We start from the raw sequence: 23,436 nt of genomic DNA on the forward strand, positions 1-23,436 counted from the left end.
CCCTTGAAACTAGCACGAAACGACAATGAGTGATTTTCTTTTCCTGCATCTTTGGACTGTCTTATGGATTACAGCAAACGTTAGCTACCGTTGAAATACATTTTTTTCCAGATTATGTTATTTTTTTTAAACAGCTCGTTATGAAAATTTTCAAACAGAGCAAAGTTGAAAGTATTGTGCAGTGACCGCCTATATACCGCCACCTAGCGTCTACATGTAGCATTTTTTTCTACTTGCCTTATCCCATCTACCCATCTATTTATCAATTGATTTTATTTTTTGAGGCATTTTGAAGTAAGAGGTAGATGCTAGTACACTTCACCTCTGAACACGTTGGTGTGTGTATCATTAATGAGAATTCACTATCTGCTTAAGAGGTGTTTTTTTTTTTAGATAAATTTTGCAAAAACAGAGAAATCAACACCCATCATGCATACATATGCTGAACTTGGACAAACACATTAACACCTGGGTAACTGAAACCTCTGTCGAGATGCAGAGGTTTCCTTATCACCCCAGAAAGTTCCCTCACCCCCTTGCCCAGTGGGTTCCCACCTCCACCCCATAGGCGACTGCTGATCTGGTGTTTTTCACTGTAGATGACTTTGCCTTTCCCAGGGTTTTGCATAAATAGAATCCTAGAGTGTGTACTCTCTGTGTCTGCCTTGTTTAGCTCAGCATAGTGTTTCTGCAGTTGGTGGATGCAATAGCGGGTTATGGGCAGTCCATTTCCCTTCCCTGCTACTTGTGTTCCACTAATGACTGTATCGCAGGTGGTTCATCCATCCTGCTGCTGATCGCAATGATTATCTTAATAAAGGAAATTACCCTCTGATGAATTTCTGGTTAAGATGCTTCTGCCTTTCTGTTAAGCATCTGCTCATCGTCTGAAGCAAACCGGGCCCGAGTTGTGGCTGTGAATTGTCTGTGAAATCAGAAAGCTCTGGATTCCGAGTTCAGCTCCAGCTGCGATAACCAGGAGGCCTTGCTTGGGCCAGTTACAGACATGCACGTGCCCTGCTTCTCACATCTCAACACTGGAAGCAGAAGAATCTAAAGGATGTGAGATGTGTACTAGGATCAGAGCTGTGTATTTGATCCCGGGCTCACTCATGAGCTCCAGTTAACAAGTGTCTGCTATTCTGACTTCCCTAAGCACTGGGAAAACAATGGGGAACAAAAGCGGGCCCAGACCTCACAGGCTTTCAGCCCAACGGGCAACATGAACACCAAACAACTAGCTGCACGATTAATTAATTGCCATTGTTCTCGGTGCTGCAAGGCGGACTGTGACAGCTGACAGAGGCGCTCAAGGTGCTGAGAGTGTCATATGAGCCAGAGCGAGGCAGGCCCAAGAGAGCCTTCCAGGTGGGAGCCATCCGCTGGAGGAGCCGATGACCACTGTGTACAGACGGTCCTGTACATGGCCACTGGTGGGGAAGGAGGGGGATGGGGCATACGTGGAGGCTGACAGGCTGGGCTCCGTGGACAGTGTTCAAAATGTGGGGCTTTACCTGAAGAGCCACGGGCAGCCAAGGCGGCATCACATAAGACTGTCCTGTTTCATCCTTCCCCGCTCAGAGCTGCACCTGCACGGATTTGAGGAGGGGCAAAGGGGCGAGGGGCCAGCCAGCAGAGGTTTGAGATGCATGTCTTTCATGAAGCCTTGGTGAGGGGGCGGGAGGAAGCTCAGAGTCGTCGCTGGGGCTGCTCGGGCTGCCGTGACAAAACACCACAGGCTGGGGCTAGAGCAACAGAAACGCATCGTCTCAGGGCCCTGGAGATGGGAGCCCTAGATGGAGGTGCCACCAGGTCTCTCTTCCGAGCTCGCAGACCGCCAGCCTTACGCTGGGTCCTCACATTCTTTTCACGGTGCACGTGTGGACAGAGATCACTTGTGCCTCTTCCTCTTCTTAAAGGGACCCCAGTCCCCTCAGACTAGGGCCCCACCTTTACAACCTCTTTTAACTTTAGTTGGGGCTTCTCAGGTGGCTCAGTGGTAAAGAATCCACCTGCCAATGCAGGAGAAGCAGATTCAAGCCCTGGGTCAGGAAGATCCCCTGGAGGTCTGGCAACCCACTCCAGTATTCTTACCTGGAGAATCCCACGGACAGAGGAGCCTGGCGGGCTACAGTCCATGGGGTCGCAGAGAGTTGGACACAACTGAGTGATTAAACAGCAGCGGCGGCGGCAGCAGCATCTCCTTAAAGGGCCTTTGCCCAGTGCAGTCACGGTGGGGGTTAGAGCTTCAATACACGAATGGGGGCGCGGGGAGCACAGTTCAGTCCACAGCAGGGTGGGCGTGTGGATTCCAGTCAGGAGATGAGGGCGGAAGTGCTGACAGCGTGGACTGGGTATTGGCAGTGATGGTGAAGAGACACCGGGCAGAAGAATCTACCGGAATCAGTGGGGGACATCACAAGGTGGGAGGGGAAGGGAGGTGTCAATTCCTAGGTTCATTGTCAAGGGCAACTCCTAGGTTCCTAAAGTGCGGTGAGCTGAATGACGGTCCGCTGAAAAGGCATGTCCATGTCCCAGCCTCTGGAATATGTGAATGTGACCTTACTTAAAAAGAGGGTCCTGCAGGTACGACTGAGATGACATGATCCCGCGTCACCTGGGTGGACCCACACTAAAGGACAAGTTTACTTGTAAGAGGCAGAGGGGAGAAGACACAGACGCCCAAAAGGCGGAGACTGGCCTGGTGCGGCCACAAGGTCCCCAAAGCTGGAAGAGACAGAAAGGACACGCTCCCCGCTGACACCTTGAATTTGAGCTCCTGGTCTCCAGAACTCTGAGAGAGTACATATGTCTGCGGTTTGCAGCCGCTGGTTTGGTGATGGATCCTTTGCTAAGGCAGCCCCAGGCAACCAATGCAAAGAGTGACTAAACGGGAGGTTCAGTCCCGGAGTCGGTGGGGGAGCGAGGCGTGGGGTGGGTGGCTGGGGGGCAGGTCCTGTGGGATGGGAGGAAGAATTTAGGTTTAGAAACGTAGAATTTGTGACTCTAAGATGTCAAGGAGCTGAAAGGATAGCAGCCGGGCTCACAGAAAATACTCAATAAATGACAGCTATTCTCCTTATTATTTAGTTTTGGAATGCTCTAATATAAGAAGCGATGGCTCCTCTTAAGCACGTTTGGTTTTGCTGGAATCTTGGGAGGGCAAACAGTTTGAAGCTCTGCCAGGACACAGGGCAAAGTGTAGCTCTGTGTCAGTAACACCCCAGCGGGGACCAGCACTTCCTGGTACAAAGTTCTATTTGTCTGTCTTCACCTCAGGCTGATACCAACCTCATACCCACCTGGAAAGGCTACATCACAGCCACGTAGTACAGGTAGTCCGGGGAGCACCTACGGCCCTCTCTGCCTTCCCTTCCCTCCTCCCGGCAGGGCCGTTGGTGGCAGAAGCTCGCCACCTTGTGGACACCCACAGTTCTCAGCCTGGTCTGAAAATCAGAATCAGGATTGGAGACAAAGACCTACCTCCCTCCCTCCACATATAGCCTTGTTTAATCAGGCTCTGCAAGTCAAGGTCTGGGTGGAAAATCTCTCTGATCTTGAAAATATCTAAGAAATAAGGAAGATGGCTCCAAGCAGGCCCTGAGGGACGGCCCCTCCTGCGTGTGTCTCAAGGTCTCCTCCCCAGGCTATGCCACAGGAGCAGCTACTTCCCTCTCATGGGTGGGAGAGCCTTGGGCCCACTCCACCCACGGCTTCCACAAACCCAGAGGAAGCCTCCCCACTGGCTTGGAGATGTCCAGTTCTGACTCAAAGCTCAGAAAGCTGGGGTCTTTCTCAACCAGTGTATTCAAAGGCTAGTCTATGCCTCAGTTTCTTCATCCGTTCAATGGGGGTAATAACAGTGTCTATGTAATTGATCTGTTATGGACATGAAATGAGTTAACCTAAATTTAGTGCTCAGATGACTGCCTGAGCCAGCAGGCCCAATGCCTGTTAACTAGTATGTACCCCTCTCTCCACCCACCCCAAACCACCACCATCAAACCCAGTTTTCAGCAATATCCTTACAACTCAAGGCATCCCCACTCACTGTCGGATACCAGTTATCCAGGTATGCCAGGTACTGTGGGAGGGGAATAAAAATACGTAAGTTATAGTCCTTTCCTCCAACAGTTTGTGGGACAGTCCAGAAGCAAGGACGACACACATATACACCAGTACCCCACCTGCTCTCAGACGCTGTCACTGACCTGGCAGGCTGGGGCAGTCCAGCAGCGTGAAGGCCCCTCCTGCCAGCCTTTCTGCAGAGGGAAGCCAGCACTGACAGGCCGCTGCTCCCTTCCAAACTTCATCCTCCCTGCGGCGGGTAACACCATAGATGAGAAGGGAAAAAATGGAGTGACTTCTCAAGCAGAGCTCTCTGGGAAACTGGAGTCACTTAAACTTATTTCTCATGACTTCTCAGGCTAAGCTTTCTCTTCCCTGTGTTTGCAAAAGCTGGACAAACATACAGCAGGAAGATTTAGAGGATTTCAAGCATTGGCGTAACTGTCAAATTGTGATTTTAAAGTCATCATTCTGTGTTGTGAGTGGTTAAAAAAAAAAAAAAACCCACCCACACAGGCTTATATGGAAGGAGGGACTGTGTTGACTCATGAAGCTGAAGGGTGGCGAGATGTTCCCAGTGGGACTAGACTCAGAGCCTCACTTGATGTTACCAGGTACCTGCCTTCCTTATCTCTGAGCTCTGCTTCCCCCACCTGGACTCAACTTCAGAAAAGCTTTCTCCCAGCAACTCTATCTTACACAGTACCAGCTCAACACACTTCTCTTTAATGCTCCAGCTAGGGTTACTGGATTTAGCAAATATTTGGGACACACTTACAATAAAAAAACTATTCCTTGTTGATCTGAAATTCAAATGCAATTAAACACCCTGTATGCTATCTGGCAATCCTCCCTCCAATACAGGTCCTAGGACTGCACCTGGGCAATCTGAATCACACACCACCTTAGATCCAGAGGCTATGGTCAGGAGGATGGGCTGTGCCAGCCAGCAGACAAGGGTCACCTGCTTGTCTCATGACAGCCCTCCTAGTACACATGCCCTGAGGTTGGGAGACAGGGTCCCTCCCCAATAACTGGGATGCTGACCCTAGAAGCAGGGGGATGAACCCTGCACCAGCAAAAACAACAGATGTCCACACAATGGCCATGAATGTCCTGGTCAACACTGAGAATAGGAAACTCTGGGTGGTTATACAGCACGCGACGGTTTATAAGGCATTTGCCCACCACTCTTTCTTGCCTCCCATACCTCTGTTTGGCTGGCAGAGCAGGTACTGTGATCACTTCCTGTATTTCTTTGCAAAACCACTACAACAAAGTACCACAGACTAGGGAGGTGAAGCAACAAACATCTATTATCTGACTATAATTCTGGAGGCTGGGAGGGCAAGATCAGGGTGTCAGCAGGCTTGTTTTCTCTCGAGGCCTCTCTCCTTGGTCTGCAGACGGCTGTCTTATCGCTATGTACTCAGCATATGTCTGTGTATATATCTCTTCCTGGATACTGGTCATACTGGATAAGGGTTCACCCATGTGACCTCATTTGACGGTAATTTTCTCTATAAAGATCCAGTCTTCGAACCTTCCTGGAGTGCCCACAGTAAGTCCCCTTTGTGGTCCCTACACCAAGTAAGGCGGCCGTGTTCCTGAAATAAGCATTCTTTGAAACGAATGAAACAGAGAAAGAAAGAAAGAAAAAACCCTAAGTTTTAGGAGATTTAGCAAAAAGGAGAGGAGCACAGGAGTACACGCTGATGATTTGAAGGGATTAAGACTTTTCAGAACAGCAAAAATGATGAGGCCTATGGATGTGTAAATGAGCCCCACGAAGAACTAATCAGAAAAAAAAAAAAAAAGAAAGAAAGAAAAAGGCCCCGTAAAACAAGCGAGGGGAGAACAGTGAATATTTCAAGTGTCTTTAGTTCATAAGAAATTCATGAGCAAAACGTGTGGGGATCTTGTTGGTTTTGGTGGTGGGAAAGAATTGTAAATATGTATAATATGTAAATACCTCTGATAATAAAAGCCCATGAAGATAAACAAGGCTGTCTTCAGAAAAGCTGTGAGCTGTATGAGATGCTAATATCACTGTCGTCACTCTAAGAAATTACCATAATGCTTACAGCGCTTTGAAAGTTTCCGAGCTTTGAAAAGAAATGCATCAACACTAACCAGAAGGCGAGCACTCACACGCATACATACACACACCTTTTTTTTTTCTCATTCCTTCGCTCCTCTCTCCCTCCCTTCTAATTTCCTCTAATTTTTTTTAAATATGAGGAAGACAGCCTTAGTGAAAACTGGTGTTGGGAGTTACACCTCTCTGGGTTCAAGGGCAAGTTCCTGCCCCCACGGACCAGCTGTGAGATGCTGGGGGGGCCACGCGGGCGCCCTGGGACTCACTCTCCGCGTCTGTGAAATGGGCAGACCCCCGCGCCTCCCCACGTTTGGGAAGGAACGAATGGGGGCCCACAGGGAAACCCGCTCGGCGTCCCCCACGCCCTGGCCCGCGCCGGCCCGTGGCCCCGGACCTTCCGGCGGGAGGGCGGGCGGGCGAGCGAGCGAGCGGGCGGGGCAGGAGGAGGGGCCGGAGGTGGGCCGCACCGCCCTGCGGACCCGCGCCCCGCCCGGCCCGGCCCTGCCTGTCCCGGCCCGTCCCACCCCGTCCGCCCGACCATGGCGCCGGCGGCGGGGCGCGGGCCGCGGGGCCTGTGGCGCGCCTGCAACTGGTTCATGGGCGCCTTCTTCGCGCTGGCGGCCTTTGTGCAGGTCAGCGCCCCGGGCCGGGCGGGGGCGGCGGGAGGGGAGCCCCGGGCTCCGACTCCAGGCCGGTTGCGGTGTAGACCGACCGCCCGCGGGGTCGCAGAAGCCGGCCCGGTACGGGGAGGGCGGGAGTTAGGGTTGATGCTTCGGGAACCCCCACCCCGTCTGGGCTGAGACAGATGCGGTCACATGACCCCGTTTGCTCGCTGGCTGGAAGGAGCTGGTTTGGAGCGTGTCTCTGCGGGGGACCTTTATAAAAAGGCAGCCCGGGGGCAAGGCTGTGCACAGCTCGGAGAGCACGCAGAACAAAACCCCTCACAGCTAATTATCCTTTCAAGTAAGATCTGGGGCCCCCTCGCCATAGCTTTCCTCATTTCTTGAGACTGGAGGGCCGTTTAAACACCCGTTCTGGGCTTGGCCCACACTTCGCAGAGCCTCTATGCACTTCTTTACAAATAAGTGTGGCTGTGTGTTCAAACCAGGTGCTGGGGCCAGCCAGAAACACCCCCTACACACACACAGCCAGAAACACCCCCTATACACATACACACACACACCCCATCAGCTAGACTGTCTTACTCCTATGTATCCTCCTGCTGGGCTTAGTAAATGGCTGACATGAATGAAGAGCAGACCAAATACTGGAACAGAACTGTGAGAGCCTGGGGCTAATGCTGCTGTTCTGGCGTTCCAGGTGAACGATCCGGATGCAGAACTGTGGATGGTGAGTATGGACTGCCCTCCCATACCTAAAAGAATCAGGGAACTGCACGAAACATGCAGTGTGTCTGTTTGCCTTCCTCCCTGCTTCGTGTACCTAAGAGCTTAGAAATCAAATCCTTAGTAAGCGCCTTTTCCTAAAATATTAGGAGGAAAAGTGAAAGTGTTTGTTACTAAAGCATATCTGACTCTTCGCCACCCAATAGACTGTAGGTCGTCAGACTGGAGTGGGTAGCCAGTGCCTTCTTCGGGGGATCTTCCTGACCCAGGGATCGAACCTGGGTCTCCTGCATTGTAGGCAGATTCTTTACGTCTGAACCACCAGGGAAATGTGAAAACATTAGGAGGAGAAGGATCAAATTGAGAATTCAGAATTTTCCAGAGATACAGGGGCCTTTCAGCTGTATTCCCTTTGAATAAAACAGGCAGAGTAGACCTCTCAAGGTCGTGTGAACCAATCCTCATGAATTTCTACCCAGAAACTCCAACAAACGTTTGACCAGAATATGGCAGGCTTAAGGTTTGTGGTTCTGCTAATGCAGTGAGTTATAGCCACAAAAAGTAATTAAAGCCCATAAAACCTACAGTATACACTGAACTGATGCTTTGACTAAACCATTTAGAGGAGGGGGGGATTTGTTCCACACATTTTCTGAAATACCTGGATTTTGTTTCTTTTTTTTGATTTTGTTTCTTTTAATAGAGGCACCTAAGACTATACAATATCATTGATGAAATGATCTTAAGCTTTGGAATAATGTTGACTTTATACAAGTAGCAACAAGTGAAAGCATTTGGAATGACAGTACATATAATATCACATATAAATATAACCACATTCTGATATTCTTATTGTCCAGATTCTCAGGCCCCTGCATCAAATCAAATGGCCTCTTCCTCAGCACTCTGGTCCATGTCCTTAGTTCCAAGTGTTATTTCTCCTGCAGTTCCAACTATCCAGCTTAATGGTGAATTTCCAAAAGACTCCTAGATCCGTCCCCCAGTACGTCACACTGGCTCCTCAAATATGCATCTTTCCTTCTAAAACCCATTCTTCCTCCTGACTCACCATTTCTGTTATCAGCAGAGTCATTCTGAGTCATCCTTGCTCAAAACCTCAGCCATCTCTAATATCTCTGTTTTCTTACTACTGCCTTTGAGAGCCCCTCAAAAAACAAAATGAAGAACAAAGCAATCCACCAAAAAGCAGTATAGGTCTAATTGCTTATCTGTACGGTATCTGTACATTTTACCCTTTACATCATGCTTGGATGATGGAATTTGAGCATCAATACCAGACCCCCACAGACATCCTCACTCACCTCCAGTTTAGCCCCCCATTACCTCCCATGTGGACCCTTATGGGTCCTTTCTAATTCTTTGAGCTGCCTCTAATCTCTTACATTCCTGTAATTCTTCCCACATATTGCTTCCTGACAGAAACTTTTGTCATTTCCCAAGATGTCTTAAGTTGGCCCTCCACAATATGGCCCTAACCTACCTTCCCAACTTGGTCTTGGAAGACTAGTCCACCTATAGTACTTCTGTGCCTTGCCCTGAGAATTCCTGTGTCAGACTCTATTTAAGTGTCCAGGTCTATCTGAAATGTTATCTCACCACAAAATCTCTCCATCTCTTTCCCATAAGTTCCAGGCATCCTTCCTTTGAACCTTCACTGTAGCACTAACTCATTCTGCTTTGCCTTAGATTTGGCTCTGTATATGCCAGCTTCCAGGGGTCAGGGGCCAGTTCCCTCTTCTTGCTTGGCAACCTAGCATAGAGCTTTCCTATGGCAGTCCTTCCCAGATTGACTCTTAGAGTGGAAGAATGAACACATGGATGAACTGATACTAGGTTACAGGGTCCTGGGGGCTTGTACTGTACCTGACTGATGCCCATGTTCCCTACCACAAATTGTTCATGGAGTATACTTGTATCAGGATGCATACAGGAGCAAATAACAGAATATCTGACTAGCATCAGATTCTAAACATACAGACCATCTCATGAGAAGAAGTCTAGAGGCAGCTGCTTAATGGTCAACAGTGTCATCAAGGACCTGGGCTTGCTTTCTTGTTTCTCTGCCAATCCTCAATGGGTAGGTGATATATCCTTTCATGTTTACAGAATGGCTGCTGCAGCTCCAGACATCTCATCCCTAGACAAAAGCATCACAAGTAGGAAGAACCAGTTTTCCTCCTGTGCTGCTTCTCCCTTTCATCAGGGAGCAAATGTTTCCCAAGAAGCTCCCCAGACAGGCTGCTAACCAGTTAGTACATATTACTACTAATAAGGCTTATGGTCTAGGATCCATCTTGCTTGGTCAGTACCCACTCATATTGAGTGTTAAGGGCTCTGCATATCAGCCTTGCCTCCAGAAGACTTCTCTGTACATTTCATTGCTGGAACATGATGGCTCCTCACTGCTAAAAAGGCTAAGAAAACAAATTGGCTTTTTTAGTTTTTATAGTGGCACGGAGACGGGGAGAGCATTGTTAGAAATGACTGTCATGGGTCTCAGTGGCTATATGTTCAATTAAACTAAATACAGTAAATAAATATTACAATACCCTTTAGTTTAAAAAATCCACCAACAAAAAGATAAAAGACCATTATATGTGGATTCTTCTGAGTTCATTACTGAGTGTTTATACTGTGCATTGTTTTTACTTGTGTACTAAAAACAATTACTTTCAGTCTCTGCATGTAAAAAGAATCCTTAATCTCATTCAAAACAGAGATAAGCATTTAAATAAGGATTAACATGGCACAGCTACCATAGGAAACTATTACTTAAAGATTTGTCCTGTTCATGTGTTTATAATACATTGAAATAAGAAGATCTTAGACCCTTTAATCTATGAATCACAGATATCTGTTATACTTAAATGCACATTTAAAAATCTCTGCCAAACACTTCCTATGGAGAGCACAGTTAAATATCGTATGATGTGTATGTGTTTAATTTCTGTCTGCCAGTCTGTCTCAGTCTCTTTTTTACTGGTGGGAACTAACTAACCCCTTACTGCTCTAAGTGTGGCCCTTGGAACAACAGCAGCAGTGTCCCCTGGGTGCTTATTAGAAAAGCAGAATCTTGGGTCCTACCCCAGACCTCTGGAATCAGATCTGCATTCTAATCAGACTTCCAGATAATTCATATGCACTCTAACGTCTGGTCTAACCCTCAGCAGCATGGTTGTCCTTGCAAATGTTGGTACCAGCTGATATTCCAGTCATCACTGGGGACCCTTTGGGAGGGATGAACATGGTCTTTAATACAGATACCATCTCTCCCCAGGGTCAAGACAGGTGTGTTTTCACAGTGACAGCAGATCACTTAAAATGTTGAGCCCTGACAACGTCCAGATAAACTAATCGTTTCTAACTAGGCATCACGATTGATGTGGCTCACAGCTACATTTCTGGGGAGGCCCCCATGCTTCTTATAAACCTCCCACCTCTGCTTGTCCTCTGCCCATGACACACAAGCAGTAGGTTTTTCTAGAATCTGCCTACTTGCTGTGAATGAGGCCTCTTTAACGCCAGTCTTTGCAACTCCTAAACAAGTTACCAGTTTCAGAAATGAAGAACCTGAACTTATTGGGCACATGTGATCCATACACTGTTAGTAAACTTTCTGTGGTCTCACTTGCAGAGATGGAGTATGGGGCTGGATGGTCCATGGGTTTAGACCCAGCATGGCCACATAGCTAATATGGCTGCTTGGGTCCTACTTTTCATAGAGCAATTTTTGAAAAGTAGGGGAAGGGCATTTAGGCATGGATGTCGCTTGGGAGAGATTAGGAGGTCACTGTGTCTTGAGATCAGAGCTCTGCTTACTGCTAGAGCTTGAAAATGAATAAGTCTTTCCTGGAAGAGCCTACAGTCTAGGAGAAGAGAGATAAAATGACACCCTGACATGGTAAGTGCCATAAAAGCAGAGGTTACCACTTCCTTGGTTGTTACTAAAAGCTGGAGGTAAATCATGGCACATGGGGCCACCACTGGTGTCGTCTTTCTTTACTCCCTAAACGTCTCTGAACATCTCCTATATTGGGCATCCTTCTTACCCCTGTAATTTCCTCTTTCTGCTCACAGGTTGTGTATACAATTCCTGCCACTCTGACCCTGCTTGTTGGACTTAACCCTCTTGTCACAGGTATGAACCTTGAATTCTCAATGGTGATACGAAACATCAGATTTCCTTTTAATAATGAGAGTCTGTCTGCCCAACTCCCAGTAAAAAACTGGAGCCCTCCATGTCTTTCTTCTTCTTTCTGATCCTAAGAGGAGGTGAATTCCAATCTAGATCATCCCCTTCCATCTTCAGGAAAACTTGATGGGGATGTGCCATACTAAGACAGGCTTTATGCACTTGGATCCCAGCATCTCTGATGCTAATGTGGAACAGCAGTTAGGCCATGTAGCCCAAGAGAGAAGGGCTTCAGTCACTGTGCTTATTTCTTAAGCCACTAAGTTAATGGAAAATCAGCAACAATCAAACTGCTAACTTTGTCTCCATACTCAGTGGGGATCAATGTCTATTATGTATCTACTCCATACAAATCCTTCTCCCAGTACCACTCTGGTTCATCATTTTCTGATTTTGAATTCATTCAAAATGAATGAACTGCTATGTATCAGATACCTATGTATCTGCATTGCTACTATTATATAGAAACTGTCTATAATGTCTGTAATTATAGAAATCTCTGGATTTCTCATTAATACATATTGCCCTTTCTAGTCTCCCTGTGTACCATCACAGTGAAAGTGAAAATGAAGTTGCTCAGTTGTGTCCAACTCTTTGTGACCCCATGGTATGTAGCCTGCCAGGCTCCTCCATTCATGGGATTTTCTAGGCAAGAGTACTGGAGTGGGTTGCCATTTCCTTCTCCAGGGGATCTTCCCGACCCAGGGATCGAACCTGGGTCACCTGCATTGCAGGTAGATTCTTTACCGTCTGAGCTACCAGGGAATCCATCACAGTAACTCCAGTAATTTCCTGCACACTTCTATATATGCTTCCTCCATCTAGACTGTAGGGCTCCTTAAAAGCAGGATCATGTCTAACTCATGTACCCAACACTTGTTCGTCAGTGAATGGCTGTGTAACACAGAGGCTTTATCGTGTATTTGTTTCATAACCTGCTCCTTGGACTGCTTACACATACATCCCAGGTGAGAATACATATAAAATATTCATTTACATTAGCTGGCTTGTATGGGCCATAGGTCACCAACCTCAGGGGCAAAACAAAGCTGCTTCACCTTTTACAGCCCTAAAAATTCACTAAACCTAAGTTGGACAGTTTCATTCTATAAAAGTGTCTTCTAGCAGAAAAAAAAAATTTTTTTTTACATTGTTTACTAACATTTTCTTATTAGTGGGGAATATCAGTCCTGCAGGTTATTTTTTCACTTTCTTTAAATCAGCTTCTACTAGTGGGGCTGGAAATTCCTCAGGGCCTTAGAATAAAGACAAATGATTCCCGCCTGGGTGGAGAAAACTCCCGTCACCCAGATGTATGGGCTTCTTGTACAGGCCCCTAGAATTCTGTTTACATCTTTAAGGTGTATCCATTAGGGCTCCATTAGTTGCAAGCAAGGAAAAAATACTCAACTCAAATGGCCTACAAGCTGAAGCGAGATGTACTGGGATCCTTTACTGAAAAGGCTGGGGTGGTGCTGGCTTCAGGTGCTGGTGGTGACTCAGAACTTAAACTTCTCTGCAGGCTTAGTTGCACATCAGCTACACTTCAGCCCTGGGCTCCACGTGGTGGCCCTGCCGCTCAAAGGTCACAGCTTCACCATGCTGGGTCCAGCAGAATCTGGAATCCACTTCCCTGATAGCTCCGCAAAAGCTCAGGATGGAGCTGGTGCTCCTGATCGGTTATCTGTTCATCCTGAGACAAATCACTGTCACCAAAGGGATGGAATACCTTGACCTTGTTAGTGTCCAGTCGTCTGGGACACCGGGACTGAGAGTGTGGGAAGGGTGGGTCCCCAGAGAAAAGATGGGTCAGTCAGCATCCGAATGGGAGATAATGGACAACCAAAATAATAAATGTCCACTTAAGTTTATAAATATTGTTTTCACCTGTTTTAACCTTTTGATTTGAGGGCAAATCAAAACAACAACCAAAAAAAAAAAAAAAAAAAAAAAACCCCAGCCTTTTCTGTATGCTTTCCCTGAAGGCAGATTAAAAGCCAATACAAAGAAATCTTGTTTCTCTGGGGCGTGGTTCCATGATTAACAGCACCAGGATATCTGTTTTTAGGTAACTTTATTTGGAAGAGTGTGTCTGCAATACATATTATCCTTTGTGGCCTGTGGGCTATCAGCTTGGCATACAACCTCTTGCTTCATAAGAAACAGAACCTCTTGCACGAGGAGGAAGGCAGGTGAGTGAGTGGTGGGTTTCGCTCTTTGGAGGGGGTGGGGAAGAACTATAAATCTGTGTCTTCACAACACCTTATCTGTGGTGATTTAACTCCCCCAGTACCTCGAGGGGCAGGGAAGATATCATCTCCTTTACATGCTAAAGAAACTGAGGCAGTGATGGAGCTGGAGCCAGGATTTAAATGCTACACATCACCTTATATTACCATCAGGCAGTTGGACCTTGGCCCCCCTTGTGATGAGCAGTGATGGTGTAGAGTAATGTTCAGTCCAGTCTAATGAGGTGAAAACTCCGCCAGCATTTGGGTTCGGTCCTGGTACAAGCCAAACTCTACTTACAAATATGATCGGCCTCCTCAGAGGGGGACCTCTGCCAGCCTTGCCCTTGTACATCTCGTCCTCTGCACCCTCTGTCACCATCACTGGCTCGTTTTATCACCTCTTCCTCTGCTTCCCCTCACCCTTGACTCCCTGACCTCACAAAGAGCCCCGTTCCTTTCCTTTCTGTCCCACATCTGCCAACACCAAGACTGAGAGTCCTGTAGGTTAAGTCCCACTGGTTTTGTGCTGCTGTTACAGGCCCTAATCTTTGGAAATTAGATCGGGTTGGGGATGGGAATGCAGACCAGACGGTTTGAATCAACCCCCACCTACTTGAAGCCCACGAGATTCAGTGAAATCAAAGAGGGGCTTCCAAGTGGTACTTGGCCAAATACAATTATGTTCTACTCTGTGTAGAAGATACGACCTTTTAACAAATAATTCTAGAAGCATATACCCACCCCCAAATCATTAGACTGACTCATTCGACAAATCATTCCTCTCCTCTAAGACATGACCTGGTCTCCTACAATGTGTACTTGAATTACTGATTTGAGCTCAACCTGCCTAACACTGACCCCTTTAAAACAATATGAAGAGAGTGCCTATCAAATCTGGGATTATCTTCTTGACTGTAGTATTCTTCCCCATGACATGAAGTAGATTTATCTGTGTTTTTGTTTTGGTTGTTTCTCTGTTCATCTATAAATTGGGAAACAATCATGAAGTTCATATCTGCCTCATAAGATGAAATTTATTTTCATATAGGGCTTTAAAGGGTTTGACAAAAGTAATTTACGAGTCATGGCCAGACTTGAAAGTATTTTGTAGATGCTTGTATCTTGGAGCAAGTCATCAGACAATCAGCAGAATCAAGTGTCATTGTAGATGCTCTGTATCTTGGAGGAAGTCATCAGACAATCAGCAGAAGCAAGTGTCAGGGAGAAAATGGAATGATATGCATCTCACTTGCAGCCTCTTCAAAAAAAATGAAATCTCTGCTGTTTTGTAGGGAGCTGTTTGGTCTCGTGATCATCGCAGCATGGCTGGGTCTGTGCCACAGCTCTTCAAAGTAAGTTTTCGACCCATCAGTTAAAATCAGATGTGCTCAAGCAGGTGAATGAGAATACTGACAGAGATGTAACCAGGAATCTTTTGAGAGAAATCTTCCCTTTTTGTAAGGGAAGCTAACAATAGATGGCTCAGTGTTTCACGATCACTGATACTTTTGTGAATATCACAATACAAAGTTTTCTGAGTCATCGCAGGGAGTTGCCAGTCTAAGAGGGTGTCCTTCAGGGAGAAAGTGATCTCAAAAGGAAGCTTGGAGATTGAGGAAAAGTGAGTAGCAAATAAAATATAAAACTGGAGGTATATATATGTGAATATTAACTTTGTAAAACAGCAATAGAAAAAGAAAAATACATGACAACTAAGCATGTAAGTTGGAAGGGAAAAAAATGGAGCTAAAGCAGTCTGGGGTCCTCGAATTATCTGAAAAGGGTAAAAGTACTAACTTATATCAGACTTTGATAACTCAAGGATTCACGTGGTAATAATCTAAGAGAAAACCTTAGATTATTAGAAAAATAATCTAAAAAAAATCTTAGGAAAATAATCTAAGAGGTAACCACTAAGAGAAAAGGAGTACAGAAGGCAGGAAAGGAAAAAAGAAAAACAGAGAACAGATGGAGAAACAGGAAGCAGATGTTGAGAGAGAGAATTACATTCAAACATATGAGAAATTACATTAAATGTAAATATTCCAATAAAGATCCAAAGATTTTCAAAATAGATAAAAAGACTAAAAACCCAACCAAACACTGCTTACAAAAGAGAACTCTTAAATACACAGAATCAGAAAGATTGAAAGTCAAAAGATGGAAAAATCACAGTATACAAACACCAACCAAATGAAAGCCTGTATAGACATTTTAATTTTAAAAAGTAGACTTTAAAATCAGCATTAGAGTAGGGGACTATTTTTTGGTAATGAAGAAATTTTTGTTTTTTTATTTTGAAATATCCAAACATATTCAAAAGTAGAGAGACAAATATAATGAATCAGATGTACTCATCACCCATTTTCAACATTTTTCATATATCCAATCTTGTATCATCTACCACTATCCTGATTATTTTGAAATAAATCTCAAACATCATATTGTTTTGTGTTTTATATATTTTGGTATGTGTCTTTAAAAGGTAAGCACTTAAAAAATAACCACTCTACTACCAATACACACACAAAAATAAAACAGTAATTATTCAGTATTGAGTTGTCCAGCCAGTGTTTACATTTCCACAACTGTATGATAAATGCTTGTTCCTGTGCTCCGTGTTTCCTAAAAACTGGTGGTAAGATCCCAGGCTTAGGCACAGGCTGGTCATCGTTGTCTTCTTCTCCTTCTCCTCTTGTCATCCTCATCACCACCATCACCACCACCACCAGGCAAGACCACCTCATGGGTGGTGTTATGTACTTCCATAATAACGTACATCACACCTCGCTGTTTCTCTGTAACATAGTATAACATCTTCATGACCATTGCCTAAATCCACGAATTCATTTGAGTTGCAGAATGCTGATACTCTAATTATATAATTTCTTGGCTATTACCTGGAAAACTTCGAAAACTTCTACTTATCAATTCTTTGACTACTCAGATACAAATCATAAGAGGAAAAGGAGTTGATTCTCTTAATTGCCCAGTTTTCAGAATAATGAGTTTTTCTTGCCTGGGCCTCTTCCAGAAGTGACCAGTGAGTTTTGTTTATGTAACAGTACCATTATAAAGTCATAGATCTCAACATACTTGATGTTTTTTCAGGCCATGGCAGTTGCTTAGACTGTTCCATCTTTGATTAATGGCACTTTTTCACACTGGCTTCAGAATTCTGTTTAACATGATCCTAGTAAACTTTTATTAGTTTTTTTGGTCTTAGTAAATTTTGATTGCTTCCTTGCTTTCTGGTATGACAAAATGTTCCACACTAAGGTGTACATTTTATGCCCCAGACCTGGAATCAACCATTTCCCCCAAAAGCCTTCTTTACTTTTGGTAGCTAATAGTATTTAGAGGTCACATTGTGGGTATAAATGGTGCTCACTACTACTGGATTGAGTTCATTCTTTTTAGTGGTTAGAATTAGGAAATTCACATATATGTACACATGTATGTGTATATACACACATGTGTATTATGTGTGTCATAAATGTATATGCATACATATGTATGAGTATATAAAATATATATAAAGTAGCTATATGTATATATATTTTTACATATATATAGTTAAAGATAAAATCCCTTATGAGTTCATGTTGATCCTAGAATTCAAATTCAGGAACACAGGTTTTCATTTAAACTTATCAGCAATCTTAAATCTGTATTTCCTTTTAATCATGTCAAAAAATCTCTAGTCTCAGAGACCTCAACATAACTCATCTGACTTATCCCACAATACAAACACAATCTCAGAATAATAATATAATTACAGAAAATAGGTAGTGTTGTTGTTGTTAGGGAATATCTATTTAAGGGATGCACATTCAAATTACGTGGAATAGTTACTCTGTATGCTAATCTCACCAAGTGAATACATAGTTTATTTCATTTTACTTTAAATTTCTAGGGATACTTTATTTAAAATATATTTTGTTTTATAATTATGTAAAATATCTATATGGTTCTACATATAGATTTACAAAACAGAGGACATTCAAAGGGCTCTAACTTCTCTATCCCCCAACCCTAATTCCCCCCTTTCTCTATAGGTAAAACTTTTTTCTACTTTGTGGTTTATCCTTCCATGCTTTCTTAATGGAGCAAATACATGCATTCATTGGTACTCCGGCTTGTCTTAGATAAAGTGGTAGCACATTATACACAATTGTATTCTTCGTTTTACCCTTACCACATCCTGGAGATCATTCTGTGGTATATAAAGACTTTGCTTATTTTTTTTTTTTTAACTTTGCTTATTTTGATATGTCCACAGTATATGCATCCAGCCCTCTACTGTTCAGACTGTATCTAATCGCTTGATATTAAAAACGGTACCAACAGAGTGTATTGTCAAATTTCTGAAGTTTTACTAATTGGATAGTTGAGAAACGGGTAGTAGCTTTCACTTGCATTTCTCTTATCAGGAACAAAGGTGAGCATATTTTTGTATGATTAAGAGCCATTTGCATTTTTTTATACATGTTAGTTCATCTCTGAGAGATGTAGGTTTAACCAGTTTCTAAGGCAGTTGGTCTTCTCTACTTTTAGAAGCTCTTTACATACTAGGGCTATTAACCCTGTCTGTGATATAAGATCAGAGAAGGCAATGGCACCCCACTCCAGTACTCTTGCCTGGAAAATCCCATGGACGGAGGAGCCTGGTAGGCTGCAGTCCATGGGGTCACACAGAGTCGGAAACAACTGAGCGACTTCACTTTCACTTTTCACTTTCATGCATTGGAGAAGGAAATGGCAACCCACTCCAGTGTTCTTGCCTGGAGAATCCCAGGGACGGCGGAGCCTGGTGGGCTGCCGTCTATGGGGTCACACAGAGTCGGACACGACTGAAGCGATTTAGCAGCAGCAGCAGCAGTGATATAAGATGAACATTCTCTTTTGCTTTTATTGTCCTTTTACTTTACTCATGCAAAGTATGCTTTGCCATGAAAAAATACTTTAATGTATCCACATTGATCAATCCATTCCCTTACTGCTTCTGGATCTGGAGTCACAGGTAGGAAAACTTTCCGTCCTCTCAGGTTTTAAGTAACTTACCCAAGTTTTCTCCTAATACACGTATGGTTTCATTTTTACATTTAAATCTTTGACCTATTTAGAATTTATCCTAGTATAATGGCAAAAAGAATGGATGCAATATTATCTTTCTCCCCTTTGGCTCTCTGGTGATCTCAACACCACTTATTAATAAAAAGCATATATAATTAACATAGCCTCAAAATATATAAAATAAATACTGACAAGCCAAAAAAGAAAAACTGAAAAATTAACAATCATTTTGGGAAACTTTAATACGCTTTTTCCAGTTACTAACAGAACAAGATTTTAAAAATCAATAAAGATATAGAAGACTAGCTACACAATAAAAAACTTGACCTAATGGACATATATAGAACACTAGCACCAAGAAGAGCAGAATTCACATTCTTTTCAAGTAAACATTGAATATTTACAAAAATACTTCATGTTGAGCATGAAATAAGTCCCAACAAATTTCAAAGAACTGTAATATGGAGTATGTTCTCTGACCACAGTGCAATTAAGCTAGAAATCATTAACAAAAATAATAATTATATAACCACGGTATGTTTGGAAATCAGGAAATATACTTCCAAAGAACATCTGGAAGAAATCACAATGAAAATTAGAAAATATTTTGAGGGACTTCCCTGGTGGTCCAGTGGTTAAGTTACCACACTTCCAAGGCAGGGGATATGGGTTTGATCCCTGGCCTGGGAACTAAGATCCCACATGTCCCGTGGCATGGTCAAAAGATTTAAAAAAAAAAAAAGAAAATATTTTGAACTAAATGATAAAGAAAACATAACACAATAAAATTTGTGGGATGGGGGCTAAAAAGCATGCTTATGGGGGAATTTATAGCCTTAAATACATGTATAAGAAAAAAAAAGGCTGAAAAATCAATGAGCTAAACTTCCAAGAAGTTAAGAATTCTCCAGTTAAAGAAGGAAAATAACAGTAAAATAAGCCCAAAGAAATAATGAGAAAATAAACACAAAAGCAGAATCCAATGAAATAAAAAAAAAAAATCAACATTTCATTCTCTGAAATGATTAATAATATTGATAAACCCTAGCAAGACTAAAAAGGTAAAAATAATTAGAGAGCAAGGAAAGGAAGGCACAAAACAATAATCAGGAATGCACAAAAAAATAATCAGGAAGGCACAAAAAAACAATCAGGAATGAAAAAGAAAGTTATTACCCATGTAACAGATACTGCAAAAATCATAAGATATTATTAACAACTTTTTCCCAATAAATATGAAAATGTAGATGAAATGCACAAATTCACTGAGAAATACAATTTGTCAGAACTGATATAGGAAGAAATACTCAGAATGGTCTTAGAATGGTTAAAGAAATTGAGTAGATAACTTTTCCTAAAAGAAAACTCTAAATGGCGTAACTGCAGAATTCTACCTAATATTTAAAGAAGAAATAATGCCAACCTTCAACAAACTCTTTCAGAGAACAGAAAAAGAAGGAATACTTTCCAGTTTATTTGTTGAGGGCAGAATAATCTGGATACCAAAACTTGACAAGAATGTTACTCCTACCACCCAAAAAAAGGAAAGAAAAAAAGAAATTATACAGCCATCTCATTCATGACCATGAACGGAAACACCCTAAACAAATTAGCAAATCAAGTCCTGCAATTCATGACCCAACCACCAAGCTGGGTTTTTTCTAGGAATACAGTTAGTTTAACATTTGAAAAGCAACCAATGTTTTTCACCAGATTAATAGAATGAAAGAAAAAAATATCTATACAAAAAGAACATTTGATAAAATCCAACAGCCACTTATAATAAAAACATAGAAAACAGACTTACCCTGATAAAGGGTTGTTGTTGTTTAGTCTCTAAGTCGTGTCTGACACTTTGTGAACCCGTGGACTGTAGTCTGCCAGGCTCCTCTGTCCATGGAACTTCCCAGGCAAAAATACTGGAGTGGGTTGCCATTTCCTTCTCCAGGGGATCTTCTGGACCCAGGGATCAAACTCGTGTCTCCTGCATTGCAGGCAGCTTATTTAGCACTGAGCTCCCTGATAGAGTAGCTATACCAAAGCATAACCCTTAATGGTGAGCCGCTGAATACTTCCTCTAAGATCAGGAGTGAGGAGTGGCCCCGGCTGCCATTTCTCACCACCATCCTAGCGCTTGTCCTCGCCAGTACAATAAGGCAAAAAAAAGAGAAAGAAACGGCCCAAGGATTGGAAGGGAAAAATTAAATTTTCCTTATTCACAGATGACATTAATTGCATATGTAGAAAATTTTTTAAAAATCTAAAATGTTCTTCAAATAGGTGAGTTTGGCATGATTGCTGGATACTATGTGACATAGTATTTACTAAAATCTTATTTTTAATCAGCAATAACAGAAAATGATAAAGTTACCATTTATAATATCAATATATCAACACCCCAGGACTAAATATAGCAGAGATATGCAAAATCCCTACAAGCAAAACTATAAAAACTATAAAACATTATGGGAGAAATTAAAGATCTCAATATTAAAATAAAGAACACCTAAATAATGATTCTTTGGCCATATACAATAAACCCATACTGGCAAAAGGATAAGTGAATGAAACAAAAGTCTAGAAACAGTTCCATGTGCATATAGACCCTTGACTTAGGACAATGGTAGCACTCTGGGATAATCTTTTCAATAAATAGTGATGGATCAATTGAATATCGATACAGAAAAAAGAGAAACAACCCCTCCAACTTTCATAAAAATCGATTCTAGGCAGACTATAGATCTAATGTAAAAATCAAAACAATGAAACTTTTAGAAAAGATAATTTAGTATCTTCAAAACCTTGAGGAGAAAGTTTTCCTCAACGGGACACTAAAATCATTAGGTGAGGATCCATTTTAACACTGCTTAATCAATGACCTCAGTTCCTTACAACACATTATTAAGTGAGCGGGAAAAGCTATGTAGAATACACATTAAAAAAAAAAAAAAAAAGGATTTGCAGTAGGAACATATAAAGAACTACAAGTAAGAATTATATTTCAATTTAAAAAATTAAAGATTGTACAAAAATGCAGTGATGTGTTTTATTAAATTCAGTCTTATTTGTTACCAAACCAAATTGGATTTTTGTTTCTAATCATTTTTGTGTGTCTATAGGGCTCCAGGTGGTGGAAGAATTCAGCTGGCCATTGCTACCACAGTCGCTCTTCTCCCGTTTATCTCCTGGGTCTACATATATATAAACAAGGAGATGCGCTCCTCCTGGCCAGCTCACTGCAAGACAGTGATTTAAATGAAGAATCCTGTTCCTAAAATGAGAGTTCTTGATTTTTTATAAACATGGTTGTAACAAGCTGACTTCCTAGGAATTTATTTCAGTTGAGTTACTACTAGAGATGAATTTTTTTTTTAAATCCTAAGAACTTTGTATGCCTGCTTACAACACAGGACTGGATGGGACTAATAAGAAAAGGGTCTGACTCTGTTTTATCATAGTGTAGTAGGAAAGTTAAGAAAGATGAATCCCAACTCTGCTTCATCACTATCCATGTGACTTGGAGAAATATATAAATCTACTTTCTTTGGAATTAAAGAATTCCAAGAATTCCAAAGATAACTGAAATTATCTTTTGGATAATTCTTTATCTATAAATACCAGCCCACCCACTCATTTATGTAATTGTGAAGATTAAAGTAGATAACATGAGAGCATTCCAAACATAAAGTCCTCCGCACAGGATAACAGAGGGAAGCAGGGTTTGGATAATGATAGATAGGAGTTTAGGAGGGCTGTGCCCTTCAACTAACATCGTTAGACTGGACTGGTACCATGAATTAAATGAGGTGCTGTGAATTAAATGAGGACTTCGGGTGAACAAAGTGAACAACTATGTCTTGGAAAGAAAGGAAAGTTAGAATAAAGGAATTTGGGACCAAAAAGCAGCAGAGAGGGAATATTAATTACCATGTAATTGAAAAGTAAGACCAAAATCTATACACATATCCTTAACGAATGCCAAAAGTAGCTCTGGAGAGATCATTTCAGAGCTGCACCATCTGGCGACCACAAGCCACATGCTGTATTGAGCACTTGAAATGTACTTACTGAAGAAGTTTTAATTTTTTAATTTACAAACATCAATTATGAGGAAACTGATTACATGTATTTGGAACACTTGCTTTAAGCTTGTTTGGAACAACTGAAATATGTGAATCTACTTCTTCGACTGTAAATTTTGTACCTAAATACAGACCAGGTTTTTTCAATGAAAGTTATTGTCCAAATGGATGGATTAAGCATAAAACACACACTACATTTTAAACTTAGTATAAAAAGAATGTAAAATATTTTTATATTGACTACATGTTGAAATAACATTAGATGTATTGGAATAAAATTATATTATGAAAATTAATTTTATGTGTTTGTGTACTTTTTAAA

General features: G+C 42.5%; 1 protein-coding gene and 2 long non-coding RNA genes across 3 annotated transcripts; 1 reads left to right on the forward strand and 2 right to left on the reverse strand.

The window, feature by feature from the left end:
* Positions 1-1,194: 1,194 nt before the first annotated feature.
* Positions 1,195-4,416, reverse strand: LOC122445666. The gene is made up of 3 exons (XR_006270662.1): positions 4,212-4,416; positions 3,303-3,446; positions 1,195-2,956 (listed from the first exon to the last, which is right to left on the reverse strand). It is a non-coding gene; the product is annotated as an uncharacterized LOC122445666 (long non-coding RNA).
* A 2,209-nt stretch (positions 4,417-6,625) lies between these two features.
* Positions 6,626-22,287, forward strand: TMEM220 (transmembrane protein 220). The gene is made up of 6 exons (XM_043474111.1): positions 6,626-6,798; positions 7,487-7,516; positions 11,611-11,671; positions 13,794-13,917; positions 15,249-15,308; positions 22,152-22,287. The coding sequence occupies exons 1-6, from the start codon at positions 6,706-6,708 to the stop codon at positions 22,285-22,287; spliced, it is 504 nt and encodes a 167-aa protein (XP_043330046.1). The 5' UTR covers positions 6,626-6,705.
* Positions 16,219-20,880, reverse strand: LOC122445173. The gene is made up of 2 exons (XR_006270465.1): positions 20,840-20,880; positions 16,219-16,754 (listed from the first exon to the last, which is right to left on the reverse strand). It is a non-coding gene; the product is annotated as an uncharacterized LOC122445173 (long non-coding RNA).
* Positions 22,288-23,436: the final 1,149 nt, after the last annotated feature.

Source organism: Cervus canadensis, chromosome 1 (genome assembly GCF_019320065.1).
Source record: "Cervus canadensis isolate Bull #8, Minnesota chromosome 1, ASM1932006v1, whole genome shotgun sequence".
Taxonomy (NCBI): Eukaryota; Metazoa; Chordata; class Mammalia; order Artiodactyla; family Cervidae; genus Cervus; species Cervus canadensis.